The 20161-nt window shown below is 53.2% G+C and overlaps 1 protein-coding gene across 1 annotated transcript in view; it reads left to right on the top strand.

Moving 5' to 3' along the window:
- Positions 1-5459: 5459 nt before the first annotated feature.
- The window catches only part of C12H1orf167 (chromosome 12 C1orf167 homolog), a 22449-nt gene continuing 7747 nt past the window's right edge, over positions 5460-20161 (top strand). Inside the window, 10 exon segments of the mRNA XM_069544375.1 lie at positions 5460-5529; positions 6592-7603; positions 8537-8744; positions 9831-9951; positions 12435-12485; positions 13026-13212; positions 17133-17308; positions 17787-17973; positions 19620-19797; positions 19882-20036. Coding sequence (XP_069400476.1) covers positions 5460-5529; positions 6592-7603; positions 8537-8744; positions 9831-9951; positions 12435-12485; positions 13026-13212; positions 17133-17308; positions 17787-17973; positions 19620-19797; positions 19882-20036 — 2345 coding nt within the window.

Below are 20161 nucleotides of genomic sequence, written 5' to 3'. Positions count from 1 at the left end.
TATTCAAAAGCAGAGACATTACTTTGCCAACAAAGGTCCGTCTAGTCAAGGCTATGGTTTTTCCAGTGGTCATGTATGGATGTGAGAGTTGGACTGTGAAGAAAGCTGAGCGCCAAAGACTTGATGCTTTTGAACTGTGGTGTTGGAGAAGACTCTTGAAAGTCCCTTGGACTGTGAGGAGATCCAACCAGTTCATTCTAAAGGAAATCAGTCCTGGGTGTTCATTGGAAGGACTGATGCTAAAGCTGAAACTCCAGTACTTTGGCCACCTCATGCAAAGAGTTGACTCATTGGAAAAGACTCTGATGCTGGGAGGGATTGGGGGCAGGAAGAGAAGGGGATGACAGAGGATGAGATGGCTGGATGGCATCATCGACTCGATGTACATGAGTTTGAGTGAACTCCAGGAGTTGGTGATGGACAGGGAGGCCTGGCCTGGTGTTCATGGGGTCGCAAAGAGTTGGACACGACTGAGCAACTGAACTGAACTGAAAGGCTCTTTGGCATCACCTTGCCAAACAGCTAACTCTCATATCAAACCCATGAAACAGTCCAGTAAGTCTCATCACTCCTCTTTTACAGATGAGGAAGGAGCCTGCGATTCAGAGAAGTTAGAGACTTGCCTAAGGTCAGACAGCAATCAATACTGATCACAAGTCTTCTGACTCCAGGCTCCGTGCTCTCCGTATTTAGAAAGGAGAAAATGGGAAACAGCAGGGCAGGGCTGGGTGAGGAACAGCACATAGGCAAAGAGGCTTGGCAGGGAGAAAATGCCTGGAAAAAGGACTGCGCCGACACACCGTGGAGGGGAGTGGGTAGAGTGGATTCCAGCCCGTTTTGAAGGGACCCAAAGCTTTGTGCAAGAAGTTTGCACAAGCCCACCTACCTTGCGAGTACTCTAGCGTGGAGGACTATCCCTTCCAGCGCCCTCGAGCTCGCGCACGCGCAGACACCGGCCGTCGGGCTCAGAACTCCCACGCAGGCGCCGCGTGCACCCTCCACAGGCAACAGATGAACGCTGGGCAGGCGCCCTCTCTGAAGTCTCCCAACACATAGCCGACTTAACTTGGGTCGTTAGCCGTCCGGCCTGAGACCCCCTTCCGTGAAGGTGGACGGAAGGTGAAGGTGGACCAGAGAAAGACAGACACGCGGGAGGGCAGGTCCAGGAAGGCAGGAAAACAGTTCTGGTGGGAAGAGAAGAGATGCTCTGATCACCTTAACCGGCCAAAGATGGAGTGCCTGCGGGGCAGGGGGCAGACAGGGTGGGGTGTGAGGAGAAGGTAGATGGGCAGGTGAGTCCAGGCTCGGGACCAGGGGAGTTGGAGGTAGGAGAGGATATTGTGAATTGAGCTGTCTCGACTCTCCTTTGAAAAGAGGTAGAGGTCCAAGTGGTCCTGGTTAGGAGCATGCACTGTGGGGTTGGACCCCAGGCATAGCGCTTCTGCAGCTGCTGATCTACTTTAACCTTTAGGCTGGGCAGGAACTACTTCTTAGGGCTACAGAGAAGATTAAATGACAGGAAGCATCCTAAAGGCTGCATGATGCTGAGTACCAGCCGGTCACTCCTTTAACACAATGTACAGGCCCCTGCTACGTGCCAGATACTGTTTATTCTATGTGCTGTGAATACAGCAGGAGAAGAGACAGTGGCTTCAGTCCGCTGAAGGGAGAAGAGCAATTTTTTTCAGTCTGTTAGGCGGGGAAAAGTCATGGAGAAAAATCAGGCGGAGTGAAAAGAGGGAGTAGGGAGGGTAGTGTGGAAAGGGCTGGGGGAATGGTCAGGGAAGGGCTCCCTGTGAAGTCTGAGCAGGATTTGAAAGAATGAGGGAGCGTGGGAGGGAGAGAGAGAGTTCTGAGCAGAAGGGACAGCAAGTGCAAAGGCCCTGAGGTGGGAACATGCACAGCATCTTGGAAGAACATGGAGGAAGCTGATGTGTTCAGAGCAGAGAGAACAAGGGCAGGGACAGGTGAGGGGAGGTGGGGTAAGCTAAGGGTGGGGAGCAGATAGCATTGGGCAGGGGTCAGAGAGTAAACATATGCAGCCATAGACAAGCATGACCAAAGAGTGGGACTATGTTCCATCGTCACTTTGTACATAAAATAAAGGTCCCCGAGGTACGGCTTCGAAGCCTTGGTTGAGGACTGAGTGGGTGGGGGAAACTTTGGCAGTCTTGGAGTTGAGTCAGGGCACACTTGGATCTCAGTGTTCACAGGTCTCACTCTGCTCTCCATGGGAAGGAGGCTCTTGGGTGTGGGGACAAGGGCAGAAGTGAGGAGACCAGTTAGGAAGCAAGAAGAGAGGGTGACTCGACCCAGGGAGGTGAGGATGGAGGCGGGGAGCAGCGGCAGATTCTGGGTGTCTTTGGAAGGTAGGACAGATGGGGTTAGCTGATGGATTGCATGTGAGATGAGGGAGTGAGGAGTCAGGATGTCCCGATGGAGCCGTCCTTCTGGAAGAAGAGCAGGATGGGAGTCTGGGTGAGAGATGTCCGAGGCTGAGGTCGCCTGGGGTGTGAGCATCAGGGGAGTGGGGGTGGGGGCTGGGATTGAACATGGAGACGAGGAGGAACCAGCAGAAGAGACTGGAAAACAGGCAGGAGGGAGGGAGGAAAACTGAGAGGGGCAACCTGGAGTCAGGGAGACAGGGACTCTGAGGAGACTAAGTAATCAGTGTCCTGCCCCCAGAAATCAGAGGGCTGGGCATTCCCTGGTGGTCTGGTGGCTAGAACTCCACACTTTCACTGGGTTTGATGAGCCTTGAAAGGAAAGCTATGACAAACCTAGACAGCGTATTAAAAAGCAGAGACATTACTTTGTTGACAAAGGTCCATATAGTTAAAGCAATGACTTTTTCAGAGTCATGTAAAGATTTGAGAGTTGGGCAATAAAAAAGGCAGAGCACCGAAGAATTGATGCCTTTGAACTGTGGTGTTAGAGAAGACTCCTGAGATTCCCTTGGATAGCAAGGAGATCCAACCAGTCCATCCTAAAGGAAATCAGTCCTGAATATTCACTGGAAGGACTGATGCTGAAGCTGAAACTCCAATACTTTGGCCACCTGATGCGAAGAACTGACTCATTGGAAAAGACCCTGATGCTGGGAAAGATTGAAGGCAGGAGGAGAAGGGGATGACAGAGGATGAGATGGCATCACTGACTCGATAGACATGAGTTTGAGCAAGCTCTGGGAGTTGGTGATGGACAGGGAAGCCTGGCGTGCTGAGGTCCATGGGGTTGCAAAGAGCCAGGCATTACTTAGCGACTAAACAACAACAGGGAGCTAAGATCCTGCAAGCTGGGGGCTGAGAACTGGCCAGGGGTGTAGCATCTCAGAGGTCACCTAGAGGAAAGGATCTTTGGGGTGTGGGGAGCCTGAATGCAGTGAGGTCAGCAGAGGTGAAGGTGGGGAAGGAATTGGGATTTGGGAGTGATGAGAAGGGAAAACATGGCCTGGATCCTTCCTGGAGGCTCAAAAGGAGAATTTTGTTGTTGTTTGGTGTTTTTATTTTCAAAGATGGAAAAAAATAACCACCATTTAAGTGCTGATGGGAATGAATCAGTACAAAAAAGGAAACTGTTGATGGTGGGGGAAGTGACTTAAGGAGTGGGGACAAGGCCCTGACACACCATAGCCTGTGTCCTGCCCCCCAGCTCTGTGTCCTAGTGGGGGTGGGGGGCTGAATCAGCTGTGGGGCTATGGGGATCAAAGGTGCTCTTTCTGAGTCACAGAATGGGACCTCAGAGGCTGGTGGTGGCCCCAAGTGCTGGCTTTGGGCAGGGCAGACAGGATGGCCTCCAGAGCACAGAGGAGGGTCAGGCTGGGAGTGGGACCACACAGGATGGCAGAGGGGCTGGGAGAGACTATGGATACAAAGGTGACAAGTGGGGACACTTAACAGCATTTCTCTTTATATATATTTCTTTACTTTTGTTTATATATTAGTTGGCAGTACTGTGTCTTAGTTGCAGCACACGGGATCTTTAATTGCAGCTTTTGTTATTGTTCAGCCACTAAGTCATGCCTGTCGCTTTGTGACCCCATGGATTGCATCATGCCAGGTTCCTCTGTCCTCCACTATCCCCTGGAGTTCACTCAAAATTCATGTCCATTGAGTCAGTGATGCCATCCAATCATCCTCTGCTCATCCTCACTTCAATCCAACCTCTCATTCTCCTTTGCCTTCAGTCTTTCTCAGCATCGGGACCTTCAGGTGGGATCTAGTTCCCTGACCAGGGATGGAACCCAGGCCCCCTGCACTGGGAGCATGGAGCCTTAGCCTCTGGACTGCTAGGAAGTGCCAGCATTTCTCTTCTGATGTCCCTATTTGATGGGTAAAATAGGAACAAGTTCTGCTGTAGGGGGTGAGCGGAGAAGAGATGGCAGAGGCTTGAAGACAGCAGAGAAAGTGTGAGTTAGCATCTGGGAGGGCTGGGACGAGGGGACTAGAGTCTGATTCTCCAGCAGCGTTGGGGGCCCCGCTTGAGACTGAGGTGGTACTTTCTGAGTGAGGCCACCAGTGCAGTTGTAGAGTTTCCTTTAGTCACTTTAACCTGTGTTGTCATTTTTCTGAGTGAGTGGCAGAGAGGAGGAGCTGGGAGTGCACAGAGGGGATGGTTAGAACACTGGATGGTTAAGCTGCAGGAGGCAGGAGAGAGACATCAAGGATCAAAGGACAGAGGGTGATGAGAAGGGAGGACTAGGTCTCATGCAAGGTCCAGAGGAGGGAGCTGGAAAGATGGGTGTGGGCTCTGAAACAGAAATTAGGGAGGGGTGCAGTTACTGAGGATGACAAAGTCTGGGGGGACCCTGGGCACCAGTGGCTGAAGTTGGTTGAAGGACAAGATAGTGGGAGGCAAGATCAAGGACTCACAGACCAGGAGTTAGAGGGATCATCCACGTGGAGGGTAAAACCACCCAGAACTTAGGTGTGTGCTGGACAAAGTGACAGTGAGCTGAAGCTGACATCTTCAAAAAATAAATAATCAGGACTTCCTTGCTGGCTCACCTGGAGCTTAGAAGCAGAGCATTCTAGAGAAGAGAGGGAGAATGATTGGGAAGTGGCCACAGGAATCAAAGAGGGGCACCTCATTCTGCCTAGAGGTCTGAAAGAAAGAGCCCCTACCTGACAGGGCTGCTGGGGAAACGCAGTCCACAGGAATCTGTCATCAGTGTTAGAAGGAGTGGGTGCCGGAAGACATGAGAAAATGACAAGGGAATAGGGTGGTAGGGGGCTGGGGAGAGGAGACCCAAAGGGGCCCTGAACAGGACAGCCAGGCTGGACCTCAGGGCAGCCAGGGATGCTGGTGAAGGGTGGGATTGGGGACCAGGGATGGGCATGGCTGGGTAGGAGCTGGACACCCTGTCCTTACCCCTCAGAGCCCCTCTAATCAAATAGGACAGCCAGCTGTGGTGTGGAACAAGATCACTGCCCCTCGCCCCCAGCTCTGCCCTGGAGCACATGGAGCTGAGACCTGATGCCAGCCACAAGGAGAATGTGCCCCCCAGGCCGGCAACCTCCCTGAGGCCAGGCAAGAGGTTCAATGGGTCTGGATCAGAGGTGGCAAGAGCAGGGCCCCCTTGGGTAGCAGCCCAGAGCCCCTTTCGCAGACAGGCCAGCCCAGGGCCTTGTTAATTCCTGAGATTAGCTGTTTGAGGCCAACTGGACCAGGACAAAGTCTTCCAGCCCAGGCTCCAAGGGAGGATCAGGAAGTCAGGACGTGAGATGAAAAAGGGGGAAACAGGAGCCCCAGAGCTAGGTCTTTGCAGTGGTGGCTGAGGAACCCCCCTGCTCATCAGGCCACAGAGCTGTGCAGCCAAGAGTGAGAGCAACCCAAGAACCAGTGCAGATTCCAATTCACACGCCAGGTTCTCTGTGTTCTAGCTGTGTGACCATAGGCCAAGATACTTAACCTCTCTGAACTTTAGTTCCTGTCTGCGAACTTTCATGGCCCATTCTACCTGCCAGGCCCTCCGAGGCATCTCACCAGCACCCAAGAGGCTGGGTGGAAGGGAGGCGGGCTGGGGAGACTGGTGGCGGTGGAGCGGGGTTGGGGGGTGGTGGCTGTGAGGGGGAGAGCTCTAAGCCCCACACCCTTGGTCCCCAGAGCAGCTCCCTTTTAACTTTAATGTGTTGGGTCTTGCTTTGACTCCAGCTGTGAGCCACCCCTCACCTAGCACCTCTGCTCAAGCTGGACACCAGGGAGTCGTCCTTGATGCTTCTTTCCCCTTCACCCTCTTTCACGCCTTCACCTTCTCAGCAGATCTGATCTGCCTTCTCTCCACCCTCCTACTGCCCCCATCTCAGCCCCATCACCTCTCACCTGGGAACCCCCTCAGCAGCCTCCCTACTCTCTCCCTGCTTCCCGCTGCCCTCCTTCCGAGCCCCTGCCCCATCCCCACTCTGAGTCCCTGCACTGATGCCAGGGGTGCATCCTGGCATCCATCAGTCCACCGCTTTTGGGGTGCATCCATCGGTCCACCTGGGACAATAGGTGACACAGACCTCTGGACTCTGGGCTCCCTCCCCTGTCCCTCCCGAGCACTGACCACAGAGTCCTCCCCCAGTGCATAACTGTCTGTCCTTTCTTTAGAGCCACGGAGACTCCGGAAGAGCCTGGGTGTTGGCCTGGCCAGTAGACATGGCCAGTGGGTGCCCGTGGGCCCGGCTGAGAGGGGAGGGCCTGCTGCCACGCCGTGCCTGGGGACAGTGCTGCACCAGGAGCCTTGCCGAGTCCAGAGCAACCTGGCCAGCCCCAGCCCCAGCCCCAGCCTGGGCCTCGTCCTGAGGGACACGACCAGCCATCTGACCAACTCAAGCTTCCAGCAGCAGGTCAACCTGAAGCCCTTGGTTGGGAGACCCCAAGACTTTGCAATCCAGCAAAGTAACTTGTGCCCCAGGGAGACCCACACAGCTGAGTGTGGACGTCTCACCAGCCCCCAGCTCTGGTCAGAGCCTCAGAAGAGATTCTGGCCCCACCTGATGCCCCAGGGAAGCCCCCTATCCCGAGGGCCACTGGCTCACCCATCCTCCAGTCTGAGGCGGTCCTGGCTGCTGGCCACAGATCCCTCTTGCCCAGACATCAGGCTTACTACACGGCTGGCTCCACTCAAAGGGCCTGCATGGTCAGACCCTAGATCCCAGTGTGGCCTGGGGGGCTGGGCCTCCAGGCTCGCGGGGGAACCCCTGACCCTGAAAGACCTGGCTGTCCCTGCCCAGAGCCCGCCTCAGGCCCCATCCCAAGCTGCCATTCACCAGCTGCTGGTCTGTGTGCAACGCCTGGAGTGTGAGGCAGTGCGGCTCAGGTGCCAGGCATCCCGGGAACCCCCAGGCCCTGTGCTGCAGGAGCCCTGGACCAGAGCTGGCCAGACGCTCCCTGTCTGCTCCCAGCCCAGCCAGCCTGTTCTTGATTCCTGGGATGAGAGGAGGAGACACTCCCGAGGCCTCAGGGGAACTCCCGGTTTCCCAGCGACACAGGGGGCCCAGGAGGGTCTCTCAGACTCTCAGGCAAGCAGCAAGCGTGCATCACTGAGGACCACTCTGCAGATGCTGCCTGGGGATGCCCTTGACCCTGAGCAGGTGGTCCTTTCTGCCTGCCCACTAAGGCAAGGAGAGCAGTGCTCGCCGGGGACTACACACGGCTGGGGGCAGAGGGGGAACCCCCTGCTCCCTCCAGAGGCGGACAGCAGGGAGGCCAGATTCTGCTCTCCAACCTCATCCAGTTCAGCCCGGGACATCCTTCCTGGGCGGGAAGGAGGGAACAGGGCCCCAAGGGAGCGGATCAGCAGGGGGAAAGAAAGGCCAGCTTCCGGGCTGCCAGACAGAGCCTCCGCGAGGAGTGCCCTGCAGGTAGGGGCCAGAGGAGTCTGGGAGTTAGGGGACCCTGGGTTGGGGGCTGCCCTCCCTTCCAGGAATTCTCAGTCCAAGCTGGCTGTCACTACCCTGTCACCCTCCCTCCAAAGGGAGGCCTTGGGGAGGCAGGTTTAGCAGGGGGTATCTAGTCCTGCTCGCTTCTCGGCCTGAGAGTGTGTTGTGTTCTTTTATTTTCCAAGAACAAAGCCAGAAACACTGTGAACCTGGAGCCTGAGTTCGGCGGGTGAGGATATGTGCTGTGGCGTGGGGACCGAGGCCACGCTCTGAGAACAGCTCCTGTCCCACTTGCCTGCAGATTCGGGCCTGATGGCGATAAGGCCCGGCTGGCAAATCCTTGCAGAATTTAAGGGGGAGGGAACCTCCCAGGCCCCTAAGGACAGGAATGTGGGGGCTGCTGCTTCCTGGGATCTGAAACTTGTTAGGCTGCCCTGCACTCTTGGCAGTCAAACAGGGCATTCCCCTGCCTCCAGGAGCCCTTTTTTATGGAATTTCCAAGGCTAGCCCTCTGCAGAGGAAAGGCCTCCCGGTGTCCAGCTAGCCCTCCTGCCTCAGGGTGGAGCATCACCCTCCATGCTGGAAAGGCAATGTGGGTGGTGCTGAGCCCCCAGCTGCTCCCTGGGGCTGGGGGGCCAGGCCCACCCCTGGTCAGCCTCATCTGTCCCCAGCTGGCAGTGGCTGTCCAGATGTTTCAGAGCATGGTGGCGCTGGGCACAGCGGCGGCGGGCAGTGGCGGCAGCTGTGGCGCTGGGCCGGCGGCAGCTGTTACGCAGGGGTCTGCGGGCACTGCGGTGGGCACTGTGGCTCCGGGAGGCCCAGCTGGAGGTGGCGTGGGAGCGACACACTCAGACCCTGCTGGCCCGAACCTTCCAGAAGGTTAGGAACCTCTAGATTAGGGCATGGAGAGGTGATGAAACACTTGTGTGTCTGGGGAGGAGGCTTTCTTGAGGCACAGGTTGTTCCCCCTGAGTGATTAGCAGTAGAGCAGGCAGGCATCAGTCCAGACACGTGACTGAACTCTGCTCAAGCTCAAATCCTGTTTCCACCGCTTTCCTTTCCTCCACATTTTCTCACTGTGTGATCTTGGGGAAGTTACTTGACCTCTCTGTGCCTTAGTCTCTTTAGCTCTGAAATGCACTCACAATAGTACATACCTCTCAAGGTTGTTGTGAGGTTGTGCTGTGCTTATTTGCTCAGTCATGTCCGACTCTCTGCAATCCCTCTGTCCGTGGGAATTCTCCAGGCAAGAATACTGGAGTGGGTTGCCATGCCCTCCTCCAGTGGATCTTCCCATCCCAGGGATGGAACCCAGGCCTCCCGCATTGCAAGTGGATTCTTTACCAGCTGAGCTACAAGGGAAGCCCCGTTGTGAGGTTAAATTAATAAATATAAGGAACTCAGAATCCTGCTTGGCACATGGCAAGCCCTCTGCTATTTAAGTGGTTGCTTTTGTTTTTTTTCAAGTAGGGGCTTCCCTGGTGGGTCAGCAGTAAAGAATCTGCCCGCCAATGCAGGAGATGCAGTTTCGATCCCTGGGTCAGGAAGACCCCTTGGAGAAAGAAATGGCAACCCACTCCAATATTTTTGCCTGAGAAATCCTATGGACAGAGAAGCCTGGTGGGCTATAGTCCATGCTGTAGAAAGAGTTGGACACAACTTAGCGATTAAACAACAATTTTTTACTAGAGGTTTGCTAGCCAGGACTGGGAGGGCATTTCGGTGTTTGTCCCTCCTTAGGACAAGTGTTTTGAGAGGGTCTAGCTCCAGGTTTTGTCTCCCAAGGAAAACCTTGCCTCTTGGGCTCCATTTCTCCATCCGTCCATCCATCTATCCATTCATTCCCAAAGAGGCAGGGCCATCTAATTGGTTAAGACCAGTGTCTGACTTTGTCTCTGCCCTTTCCGCTCAGGGCATACTTGAGCCATCAGCCAATGTCCCTCTTCCCCTTCTCTCTTGACCTAGTGGAGACACTTGATTCAGCAGCACAAACAAGGGCAGCCTCACGTCCAGGCTGGGCCAAGACCCCTGTCCTCCAGGGAAGACCAGGACCAAGGCCCCTCAGGAAGGAAGCCGGTGATGGATGGTGCCTGGAGAAGCAGGTAGTCTGGGACACCCCAGGTTGGTCAGTGTGACCTGGACAGTGCTTGTGGCCTTCCCTCCTTGTCCCCCACTTCCCCTCAAATGTGGTCAAGGATTTTTGCAAAAGGATGTCCATTGCGGCGTTATTTATACCTTTGAAAACTTCAAAACAGCCTAACTATCCAACATCAAGTGAGAAAATTGTAATTTAACCATGTGATAAACATTTGGCAACTGTTCAATATGATGTTTATCAAGATTTTAAAAATTCCTCCTCATTCTTTTTTTATTTTTTGTTTCCATATCTTTATTGGTGTTTTTTCCTATTATAATAATCATAATAGGAATGCATGCTTGATTTGAAAAAACATTCAAGATAGTTGCAAGTATTTCAGTTAATTCAAAAGTTTCATCTCCCTCCTTATGTATCTTATCCTCCTTCCTAGAAGTAGCTTTATGGGTATTTGCATATGGGTATTTTTAATGGTGGGAGAAAAAAAAGAGGGTTAAAAAAACAGTGCCTAGTGGGCTTCCCTGGTGGCTCAGTGGTGAAGAATCCACCTGCCAATGCAGGAGACATGGGTTCGATCCCTGATCTGGGAAGATCCCACCTGCTGCGGAACAACTAAGCCTATGTGCTACAGGTACTGAACCTTTTCTCTAGAGCCCAGGGAATCACAGCTACTGAGCCCCTGTGCCACAGTATTGAAGCCTGTGTGCTCTGGAGCCCATGCTCCACAACAAGAGAAGCCACTGCAATGAAAAGCCCACTCAAATGCAACTAGAGAGTAGTTGCATTTAGTTGCAACTAGAACTTGCCAGAACTAGAAAACAGCCCATGCACCAATGAAGACCTAGCACAGCTCCCCCCACCAAAATAGTACCTAAGAAGGAATTCCCCAGCAGTCCAGTGGATAGGATTCTGTGCTTTAAAAAAAAAAAACAAAACTATTTATTTTTAATTGGAGGATAGTTGCTTTACAATATTGCGTCAGTTTCTGTCCTATGTCAACATGAATCAGCCATAGGTATACATATGTCTCCTCCCTCTTGAGCCTCCCTTCCCATCCCACCCCTCTAGGTTGTCACAGAGTACCGGGTTTGAGCTCCCTGCACCATATAGCAAACTGAGACATAAGCATTACTATACGTAAAAGAGACAGCCAGTGGGAATTTGCTGCAGGACTCTGCTTTCATCCCAAGGGCCTGGGTTCAGTCCCTGGTTGGGGAGATTCCACAAACTGTGTGGCTAAAAAAAAGGAAAAATAGTACCCAAGATGGGCTTCCTTGATAGCTTAGTTGTTAAAGAATCCACCTGCAGTGCAGGAGACCCCGGTTCAATTCCTGGGTTGGGAAGATCCGCTGGAGAAGGGATAGGCTACCCACTCCAGTATTCTTGGGCTTCCCTTGTGGCTCAACTGGTAAAATCTTAATATAAAATTATATTTTATATTATAAAATATAATATAATATTTTAATATAAAATATTTAAATGTTGCATAACAATGTGAATTAGTTAACACCACTGAACTGTTCACTTAAAATGGTTATTGTGTTTAAAATATTTATTTTAAAACACTTGTGTTTAAAATATTTACTTAAAATGGTTAAGATGGTAAATTTTATGTGCATTTTAATTACCACTGTTAAAAATAAAAATAAGTAAATAAATCTCATTTCCCCCTGCCCCCCCCCAAAATGCTAAAATGGAAATAATGGTCATTTCTGGAGCAGTGAGGTTTAAGATGGCTATTTTCAGTTCCTCAGTTTTCCATCCCAACAATGTTATTGATTTTGTTCTTTTTTTCATTTTTAAAATTTTATTGATTTAGTTGAGGCTCTGCTGGGTCTTTGTTGCTGTTTGCAGGCTGTCGCTAGTTGCAGGGAGTGGGGGCTCAGGCCTCTCACTGTGGTGGCTTCTCTTGTTGTGGAGCACAGGCTCTAGGCTCATGGGCTTTAGTCGTTGTAGCTCTCGGGCTCTAGAGCACAGGTTAGTAGTCGTGTGCACAGGCTTAGTTGCTCCATGGCATGTGGGAGCTTCCCAGACCAGGGATTGAACCCATGTGCCCTGTTGGCAGGTGGATTCTTAACCACTGGACAGACCATCAGGGAAATTCCATTCTTATTTTTAAACAATTGTGTTTAAAATATTTATTTAAGTGATATTTATTTTAATGCATGTTTGTTGTAAAAAAACCCAAATGGTATTAAAGAGAATACAGCAAAAGCAGAACCCTCCCCACAAATTACTCACATATCAGGAACAGAATGTACTGTCTGGAATAGAACAGGCGGGTGGCTCAGCGCACCTTTGCTCCTGCCAGCAAATGGTCCTTCAGGACTGGGGTGGATGGGTTGGGACTGGGTGCCTTCCCTAGGCTGGGGAGGACATCAGTTTCTATCTGGGCAACTTCACTCTCAGTCCAGGGAGTCTGAGAGAGGAGGCGGGAGCCCAGCCGATTCCGTTGTGTTCTGGGCCGAGGCCAGATGGAGGAGACAGGGGAGTCCCGATCCTGCAGGCTCTGCAACATCTGTCTGGTGAGATGTGGGGTTCTGGGGAAAGGGGGAGATGGATCCAGGCGGGGCAGGGCCCGAGTCCCTACACTGGGCAGACAGAGCCAGGCAGGGTAGGCCCAGGCCCCCACACTGGGCAGGGCAAGGGGGCAGGGGCTCCTCAGTGAGTAAGTGAGTGCTTATTGAGTATCTACCCTGGCAACTTCCCAGACAAGATCTCATTTAAGTCTCATGGTGACCTTGGCACGGCATTGTTCCCATTTTACTGATGGGGAACTGAGGCATAGGGAAATTAAGTGACCAGCTCAAGGACACATAGTATAAGAGGGGCACATCCCGCATTTGTGTGCCGTGGAAGATGGATACAAGCCAGACAGAAGCTTGTATGTTAGAACTGGGAAGTCCTTAGACATGACTCACTCATGGGGAAACAGAGGCCCAGAGATGGAGAGTGACTGACGGGTCCAAGGCCACTCAGCCTGGCATCCCAGGACTCAGTGGTCCCTCCTGACCCTGTTGCTCCCCTCTACTCACTCTCTCTTCCCACCTTCTTCCCTCCCTTAGTCTTCCTCTTGTGGTGCCATCAGAAGGGATGGGGCAGGCAGGAGAAGGGGGTCCAGGGAGAGGCCTCCCAGGCTACGCTGAGGACTCAGAGGATGGCGAGGCCCCCCCACGCCTGGCGCTCTCCTGCTGCAGGTGCGGCCTGGGTGGCCCTACTGGACCCTCAGCATCGGAGAACCTGGCTCTGCAGGTAGGGGGAAGAGAGAGTGGGGACCACTTTCCCTGAGGCAGAGAGGTGGGATGCAGCTGGGAGAGGCCCTTTAAGTCAATTTTTCACAAAATATATATTTATTTGGCTTCACTGGGTCTTAATCGTGGCAAGCAGGATCTTTAGTTGCAGCATGTGGGATCTAGTTCCCTAATCAAGGATCAAACCCGGGCCACTGCACGGGAGTGTGGAGTCTTAACCACTGGACCACCAGGGAAGCCCCTTAAGTCAATTCTTGACTCCTGGTGTTGAGAGAACAATGAAAATAAGAAATGAATACATCCACCATTTAATGAGACACTAAGACCTGCCAGACACCACCCAGGGGCTGGGATTTAGTTATGCATGCGTGCTCAGTTGCTGAGTCCTGTCTGACTCTTTGCGACCCCATGAACTACAGTTCATCAGGCTCCTCTGTCCATGGGATTTTCCAGGCAAGTGGAGTGGGTTGCCATTTCCTCCTCCAGAGGATCTTCCTGACTCAGGGATCAAAACACATCTCCTGTGTCTCCTGCTTCGGGAGGTGGATTCTTTTTTTTTAATTTACTTATTTATTTTAATTGGAGGATAATTACTTTACAATACTGTGATGGTTTTTGCCATACATCAATATGAACCGGCCACAAGTATACATGTGTTCCCTCATTCTACCCGCCCCCACCTCCCTCCTCACCCCATCTCTCCAGGTTGTCCCAGAGCACCAGCTTTGGGTACCCTGCTTCATGCATTGAACTTGCCCTCGTCGTCTATTTTACGTATGGCAGTGTACATGTTTCAATGCTATTCTCTCATATCATTCCACCCTTGCCTTCTCCCACTGAGTCCAAAAGTCTGTTCTTTACATCTGTGTCTCCTTTGCTGCCCTGCATGTAGGATCATCAGTACTGTCTTTCTAAATTCCATAAATATGCATTAATATACAGCATTTGTCTTTCTCTTTCTGACATACTTCACTCTGTATAATAGGCTCCAGGCTCATCCACCTCATTAGAACTGACTCAAATGCATCCCTTTTTATAGCTGAGTATTCCATTGTGTATATGTACCATGGATTCTTTACCACTGAGCCACCTGGGAAGCCAGGGATTCAATTATAAGCAGAGCTTTAAGTCCATGGAACCCATGACTCAGTGCAGGGACAGATAGGAAGGAAATTAACAATCACAAAGGATGCGTGTGTATGAATACCACCCAAGTTAAGTGTTGTGAAGTGAAGGAACACAGAGCTACATGAAGATTTTTTTTCCCTGTTAACTATTTTATTATGGGACATTTTTATCTTACACAAAAGTAGGAAAACAGAATAAATAGCTTCAATGTACCCATCAAGAAAATCACCTCCTGAGAAAACTTGTTTCATCTGTACCCTAGCTACTTCCCCCACAAAAACCCCAGGCATCCTATCATTTCATATGTACATATTTCTGCAGCATCTCTAAAATAGAGTCTTTTTTTTTAACTTTTACTTTATTTCACTTTACAATACTGTATTGGTTTTGCCATACATTGACATGAATCCACCACGGTTCTACATGCGTAAAACAGAGTCTTGAAAACAACAGAACCACCATTCCATGGGCTTCCCCAGGTGGTGCTAGTGGTGAAGAACCCTCTTGCCAATGCAGGAGACACCAGAGACACCGGTTCAATCCCTGGGCTGGGAAGATCCCCTGGAGGAGGAAATGGAAACTCACTCCAGTACTCTTGCCTGGAGAATCCCATGGACAGAGGAGCCTGGCGGGCGGCCGTCCATGGGGTCAGACAGGACTGAAGCAATTGAGCACGCGCGTACCACCATACCATGACCACACCTAAAATATGAATAATTCCTTAACACCAAGAAATAGTTGGTCAACATTCAAATTTCCGCTTCTACTATGTGTTGTTATCATCTGTTTGAATCGGGATCTGAATAAGGCCCATGTGCTGCCATTGGTTGAGGAACCATCAAAGTCTGTGGCATTCCCTCTGAGCTTCTTGTTGTTTCTTCCTCTCAATGATCTGTTGAAGAAACCAGGTTGCCTGTCTGGCAGCTTCCCACGGTCTGCATTCTGCTGCTTGCGTCCCCTGATAGAGTTTTCTGTGAGAACTTGTTTTGTGCCGTGTGAGTCTTCATTGCCGCGAGGGCTCTCTCTAGTTGTGGTGAGCGGGGGCTACTCTCCAGTTGCAGTGTGCGGGTTTCTCACTCCAGTGGCTTCTCTCGTTGCGGAGCACCGACTCTAGAGGTCCTGGACTCAATGGTTGTGGCACACGGGCTTAGTTGCCCCGTGGCATGTGGGATCTTCCCGGACCAGGGGTTGAACCCGTGTCCCTGGCATTGGCAGGTGGATTCTTAACCACTGGACCACTAGGGAATTTCTCTGTGAGAACATCTAACAAAGGGAGCTGACCTCGACCCGAGTTCAGCAGAGATGGGAAGGATGCATGGTTGACTGGTAGAGGAGAGCAGACAGGAGCGCCGGGCAGAGGGAACAGCACGTTCAAAGGCCTCTGACAGCGGAACATGGAGAATTCAAAGAAGGACAGTCAAGTTGGAACCCTGTTAGTGCAGGGTTGGAGGCCAGGGTGGTCTGAGATGAAGTTGGAAAGGTGTGCAGTGGTGTTGGGGGGCAGATCATCAGAGAGGGCCTTGTTGGCAGTGGGGAGCAGTTGAAATTTTCATCAGAGCAGGGAGACTACTACTGGAGGACTTTTGCAAGAGAGTAAGATGCCTGCAATGCAGAAGACCCAGGTTCCATCCCTGGGTCAGGAAGAGCTTCTGGAGAAGGGAATGGCTACCCACCCTAGTATTCTTGCCTGGGAAATCCCATGGACAGAGGAGCCTGTTGGACTATAGTCTATCAGGGTCACAGAGTCAGACAGAATAGAGCGACTGCTGCTGCTGCTGCTAAGTCGCTCCAGTCGTGTCCGACTCTATGCGACCCATAGACTGGGCTATGCAGCCCACCAGGCTCCCCCGTCCCTGGGGTTCTCCAGGCAAGAACACTGGAGTGGGCTGCCATTTCCTTCTCCAATGCATGAAAGTGAAAAGTGAAAGTGAAGTCACTCAGTCGTGTCCAACTCTTAGCGACCCCATGGACTGCAGCGCACCAGGCTCCTCTGTCCATGAGATTTTCCAGGCAGGAGTACTGGAGTGGGGTGCCATTGCCTTCTCCTAACACTTGAAAAATATTTCTCTAGGGACTTCCCTCGGAGAAGGCAATGGCACCCCACTCCAGTACTGTTGCCTGGAAAATCCCATGGACAGAGGAGCCTGGTAGGCTGCAGTCCATGGGGTCGCTGAGGGTCGAATACGACTGAGCGACTTCACTTTCATTTTTCACTTTGATGCATTGGAGAAGGAAATGGCAACCCACTCCAGTGTTCTTGCCTGGAGAATCCCAGGGACGGCGGAGCCTGGTGGACTGCCATCTATGGGGTCGCACAGAGTCGGACACGACTGAAGCGACGCAGCAGCAGGGACTTCCCTGGGGGTCCAGTGGTTTAGGGCTCCACACTTTCACTGCAGGAGGTACGGGTTTGATCCCTGGTCGGGGAACTAAGATCCCACAAGCCTTGAGGCACAGCCAAAAAATAAAAATACAATTTTTAAAAAAAGAAAGAAAAATATGAGTCTGGTTATGCTGTAGACACTGACCAGAGGAGTGGGGGCAACAGTGGATGCGGGAGGCCAGGTAGGAGGCAGCAAAGAACTGCCAGGCACCCAGAAGTGATGGTGGTGCGGCCTGAGCAGATGGCATGCCTCACTATCCTTACAGCAGCCCCATTTTACAGATGAGAAAGCTGAGGCTCAGGGAGGCGAGTGGCTCACCCAGGGCCTCAGTGGTGTGTCTGGCACATGGCAGGTGGCCATAGCTGCTGTTCATTATGACGAATACCAGCACTTTCTCTTGGCTGTCCAGGTGCTTTGGGGCCTGGCAGCGTTTCGTGCAAAGAGGGACCCGGTATCGGGACCACGTGGCCAACCGCCAAGCAGGGACCCTGAGGACGTGCTTGCAGCAGTGGGTGAAGATGAAGCAGCTCCGGGCCTCAGACGGGGCGAAGGTGGCCCAGCTGTCCCTTTGTTGGCAGAAGGCAGGTGAGTGAGCAGCTGGCCAAAGGGCTTCCCCTCCCCACACCCAGCAAACAGCGCCAATTCAGCTCCTTCTGCAGTCGCCCTGGCTGACTTACGGATTCTCAGGATGGGAGGTGATGAGATTGGGAGCTTTCTCAAGGGTGCAGCCTGGCAGACCTGGGAGGGTCCCTGGAGCAGCAGGCCTTGGTGGGCCCCATCCTGGCCGCTGTCATGAGCTCCTCTAGAGGAGAAACCCATTCCATCCTCTACCTCGAAGGGCTGTGTAGCGCCTATTCCTGGGAAGCCCCAAATCTAAGGGAGACACACAGCCCCTGCACCTGAGACCAAACAGGATCTTTGAGGTGTCCTGATGGGGGAGGGTTTGGAGGTGGTGGGAGGGGGCAGTGCCTATGAGGAGAGAGGTCCTAAGGGGCTGAGGCAGTGACCGCCAATGGCTTTGAGCAGAGAGAGGTCACTGATTCATCTCTTGTCTACTTCTTAGGGAACATGGCTCTCTTCAGCTCAGTCCCTGGAGGGGCCACAGCCCATGGGCTGAGGCTGATGGCTGCGGCCCGGGTGCTGCCTCAGGAGCAAGGCCAGGGCTCCCTGCAAGAAGCCTGCCGGAAGCTGGCCCTCCAGCGGGTGCTGTTGCTCTGGAGGACGCGGCTGTCCCAGCGCCAGCAGGCGGAGTAGGTGACCACAAGCTTGTGACCTGGGGTAGGGTCTGGGGGAGCCTAGGGTGGGCGTGTGAGCAGTGCTCAGCACAGGATGGAGCATTCCATAGGAACAGGTGGCATCCTGCTCCTCCCTGTAGTCTCAGCCTGGGGCCTGGCACCCCATGGTGCCCGGCGGGTATGGGGCTGTGGGAGGTGACCCAGGGACACTGAGACAGTGGCTGAGCAGAGAGCTGGTGGCAGGGGTTGGGGAGGGTGGGCAGGGCGTGCCAGGGGCACAGACGTGGAATCCCACCAGGATGGCCGGAACATGATGGGAGGTTGGTTTAATGCTCAACTCCCTCCTCAGAACCAGAACCCACCTCTCACCCATCTCCTGGTTAAGTGGGAAACCATGTCTGTCTCCTCATCAATGCCCCCCAGTATTTTGCAGGTGCCTGGACTGCCTGTATGCACAGAGTAGATACTCTAAATGAATAAAAGCGAGCCACTTTTCCCTGCCCCCAGTTGCCTTACTGGGGCTTCCCTGGTGGCTCAGTGGTTAAGAATCCGCCTGCCAATGCAGGAGATGCAGATTTGAGCCCTAGGTTGGGAAGATCCCCCAAAGTAGAAAATGGCAACTCACTCCAGTATTCTTGCCTGGAGAATCCCATGGACAGAGGAACCTGGTGGGCTACAGTCCATGGGGTTGAAAAGAGTCGGACCCGACTGAACGACTAAGACACAACACAGTTGCCTTATTACACAGCTAGAGATACAGGTTCAGAGGGGTCAAGCACCATGCTCTAAATCACACTGTGAATCTTTGGCAAGAAAGTCCCTATAGTGAGACCTTCTTCATGATGCTTTTATACAAGACAGGATGCTGGGATTCAGGGCCCAGGCTGATGGTTGTGGGTGAGGGGGCTGGCGGAGGTCAGGAGGGGTCAGCTTCACTAATGGGATGTCAGGAGGAATGAAAACTAGCTGCTGCAGGGTTAAGAGTTCTGTCCTTAAAAGTTGTATACCCGGCACCCATCAGCCCCTCACCCACTTGGTCCACTTGGACCCTCAGTCTCTTTTAATGCTGGCACTCCAGGGAAACTCAATTCACCATGATCCTTCAGAAGGTAGCCCTCCCTCTGCCAGACTGTCCTCTGGCATTTGGGTACCAGGGCACTGTCCATATCTCCCTGCGACATGTCTGGGCTTCCCTGTAGCCTGAGGCCAGTGCTAGGATCCCAGGTCTAACACTGTTTGGCGTTTGAGGAAATGACCTTTCCTCAAGCCTCCGTTTCCCTACCTTTGTAACCAAGTGGAGGCAGAAATACTGGTGTGGGCTCTTGAGTCTTGGGTCTGTGGGCCTGGGCCTGGCTCCCCCCACCTTCCCAGGGAGTGTGGTGAGAATCAAGCAGGTGATCAGGCAGGTAGAGCTGTGCTCTTGGCCTCAGCTGCTCATGAAGTTCATCCTGGGACTTTGGGAAGCCCAGGCGGCACCCACACCATTAAAGCAGAATCTAAAGGGGTGGGGCCCCAGTGGACCCCAGTCGACATCGGTATCTCTTAGAGCCCCGGCTGGTCCCAGTGTGCAGCCAGTCTGGTGGTGCCCAGCTCTGCGCCCTTCCAGCACCCCCAGCCATGGGTGAGGTGCGACCCTGGCACTCCCCTGCCCCCTCCTATAGCTCCTTCTTCGAGGGCGTGCAGTGGCGGGCACTGCGGCACATCCTGAGGGGCTGGCGCCTGAGAGCACGGGATCCAGGCAGCGCCAGGATTGCCTCGGGCCCAGATCTGCTGGGCTGCGCCCTGGGAGGGGAGGCCCCGCCAGGCTGCAGCACACACCAGAGAAGCTCCCAGGACAAGGTGAGGGGCAGAGGGTGGGGAGGAGGACGGGGGAGGAGATGGTGGCAGGCCAGGGCACCCAGGACCCCACACCTCCTTCCCCAGGCTTCCAGGGCCCCTGCCCTCCTGGAGATGCTCCGATTGAGCTTTCTGTGGGCAGTGGGTCGGCGACAGCAGGGGCGATGTCTTCTGCTCTGGCGGGCGCGGGCCCAGCAGTCCCGGGACGCAGCGAGGTGGCACCAGAGCACGCTTCAGAGGCGGTAAGGACCCCTCCCAGGATGGGAGCCGTGCTGCCCGCCCCCACTGTGGATTTACTGTTTCCCAGCAATCCTTGCCTTTCCATCCGCATCCCCTTGGGATCTGCATCCCAGAGGGCCCCCCTCAC

This window comes from Ovis canadensis, chromosome 12, assembly GCF_042477335.2.
Source record: "Ovis canadensis isolate MfBH-ARS-UI-01 breed Bighorn chromosome 12, ARS-UI_OviCan_v2, whole genome shotgun sequence".
Taxonomy (NCBI): Eukaryota; Metazoa; Chordata; class Mammalia; order Artiodactyla; family Bovidae; genus Ovis; species Ovis canadensis.
This window is presented reverse-complemented; position numbering and strand designations above follow the sequence as displayed.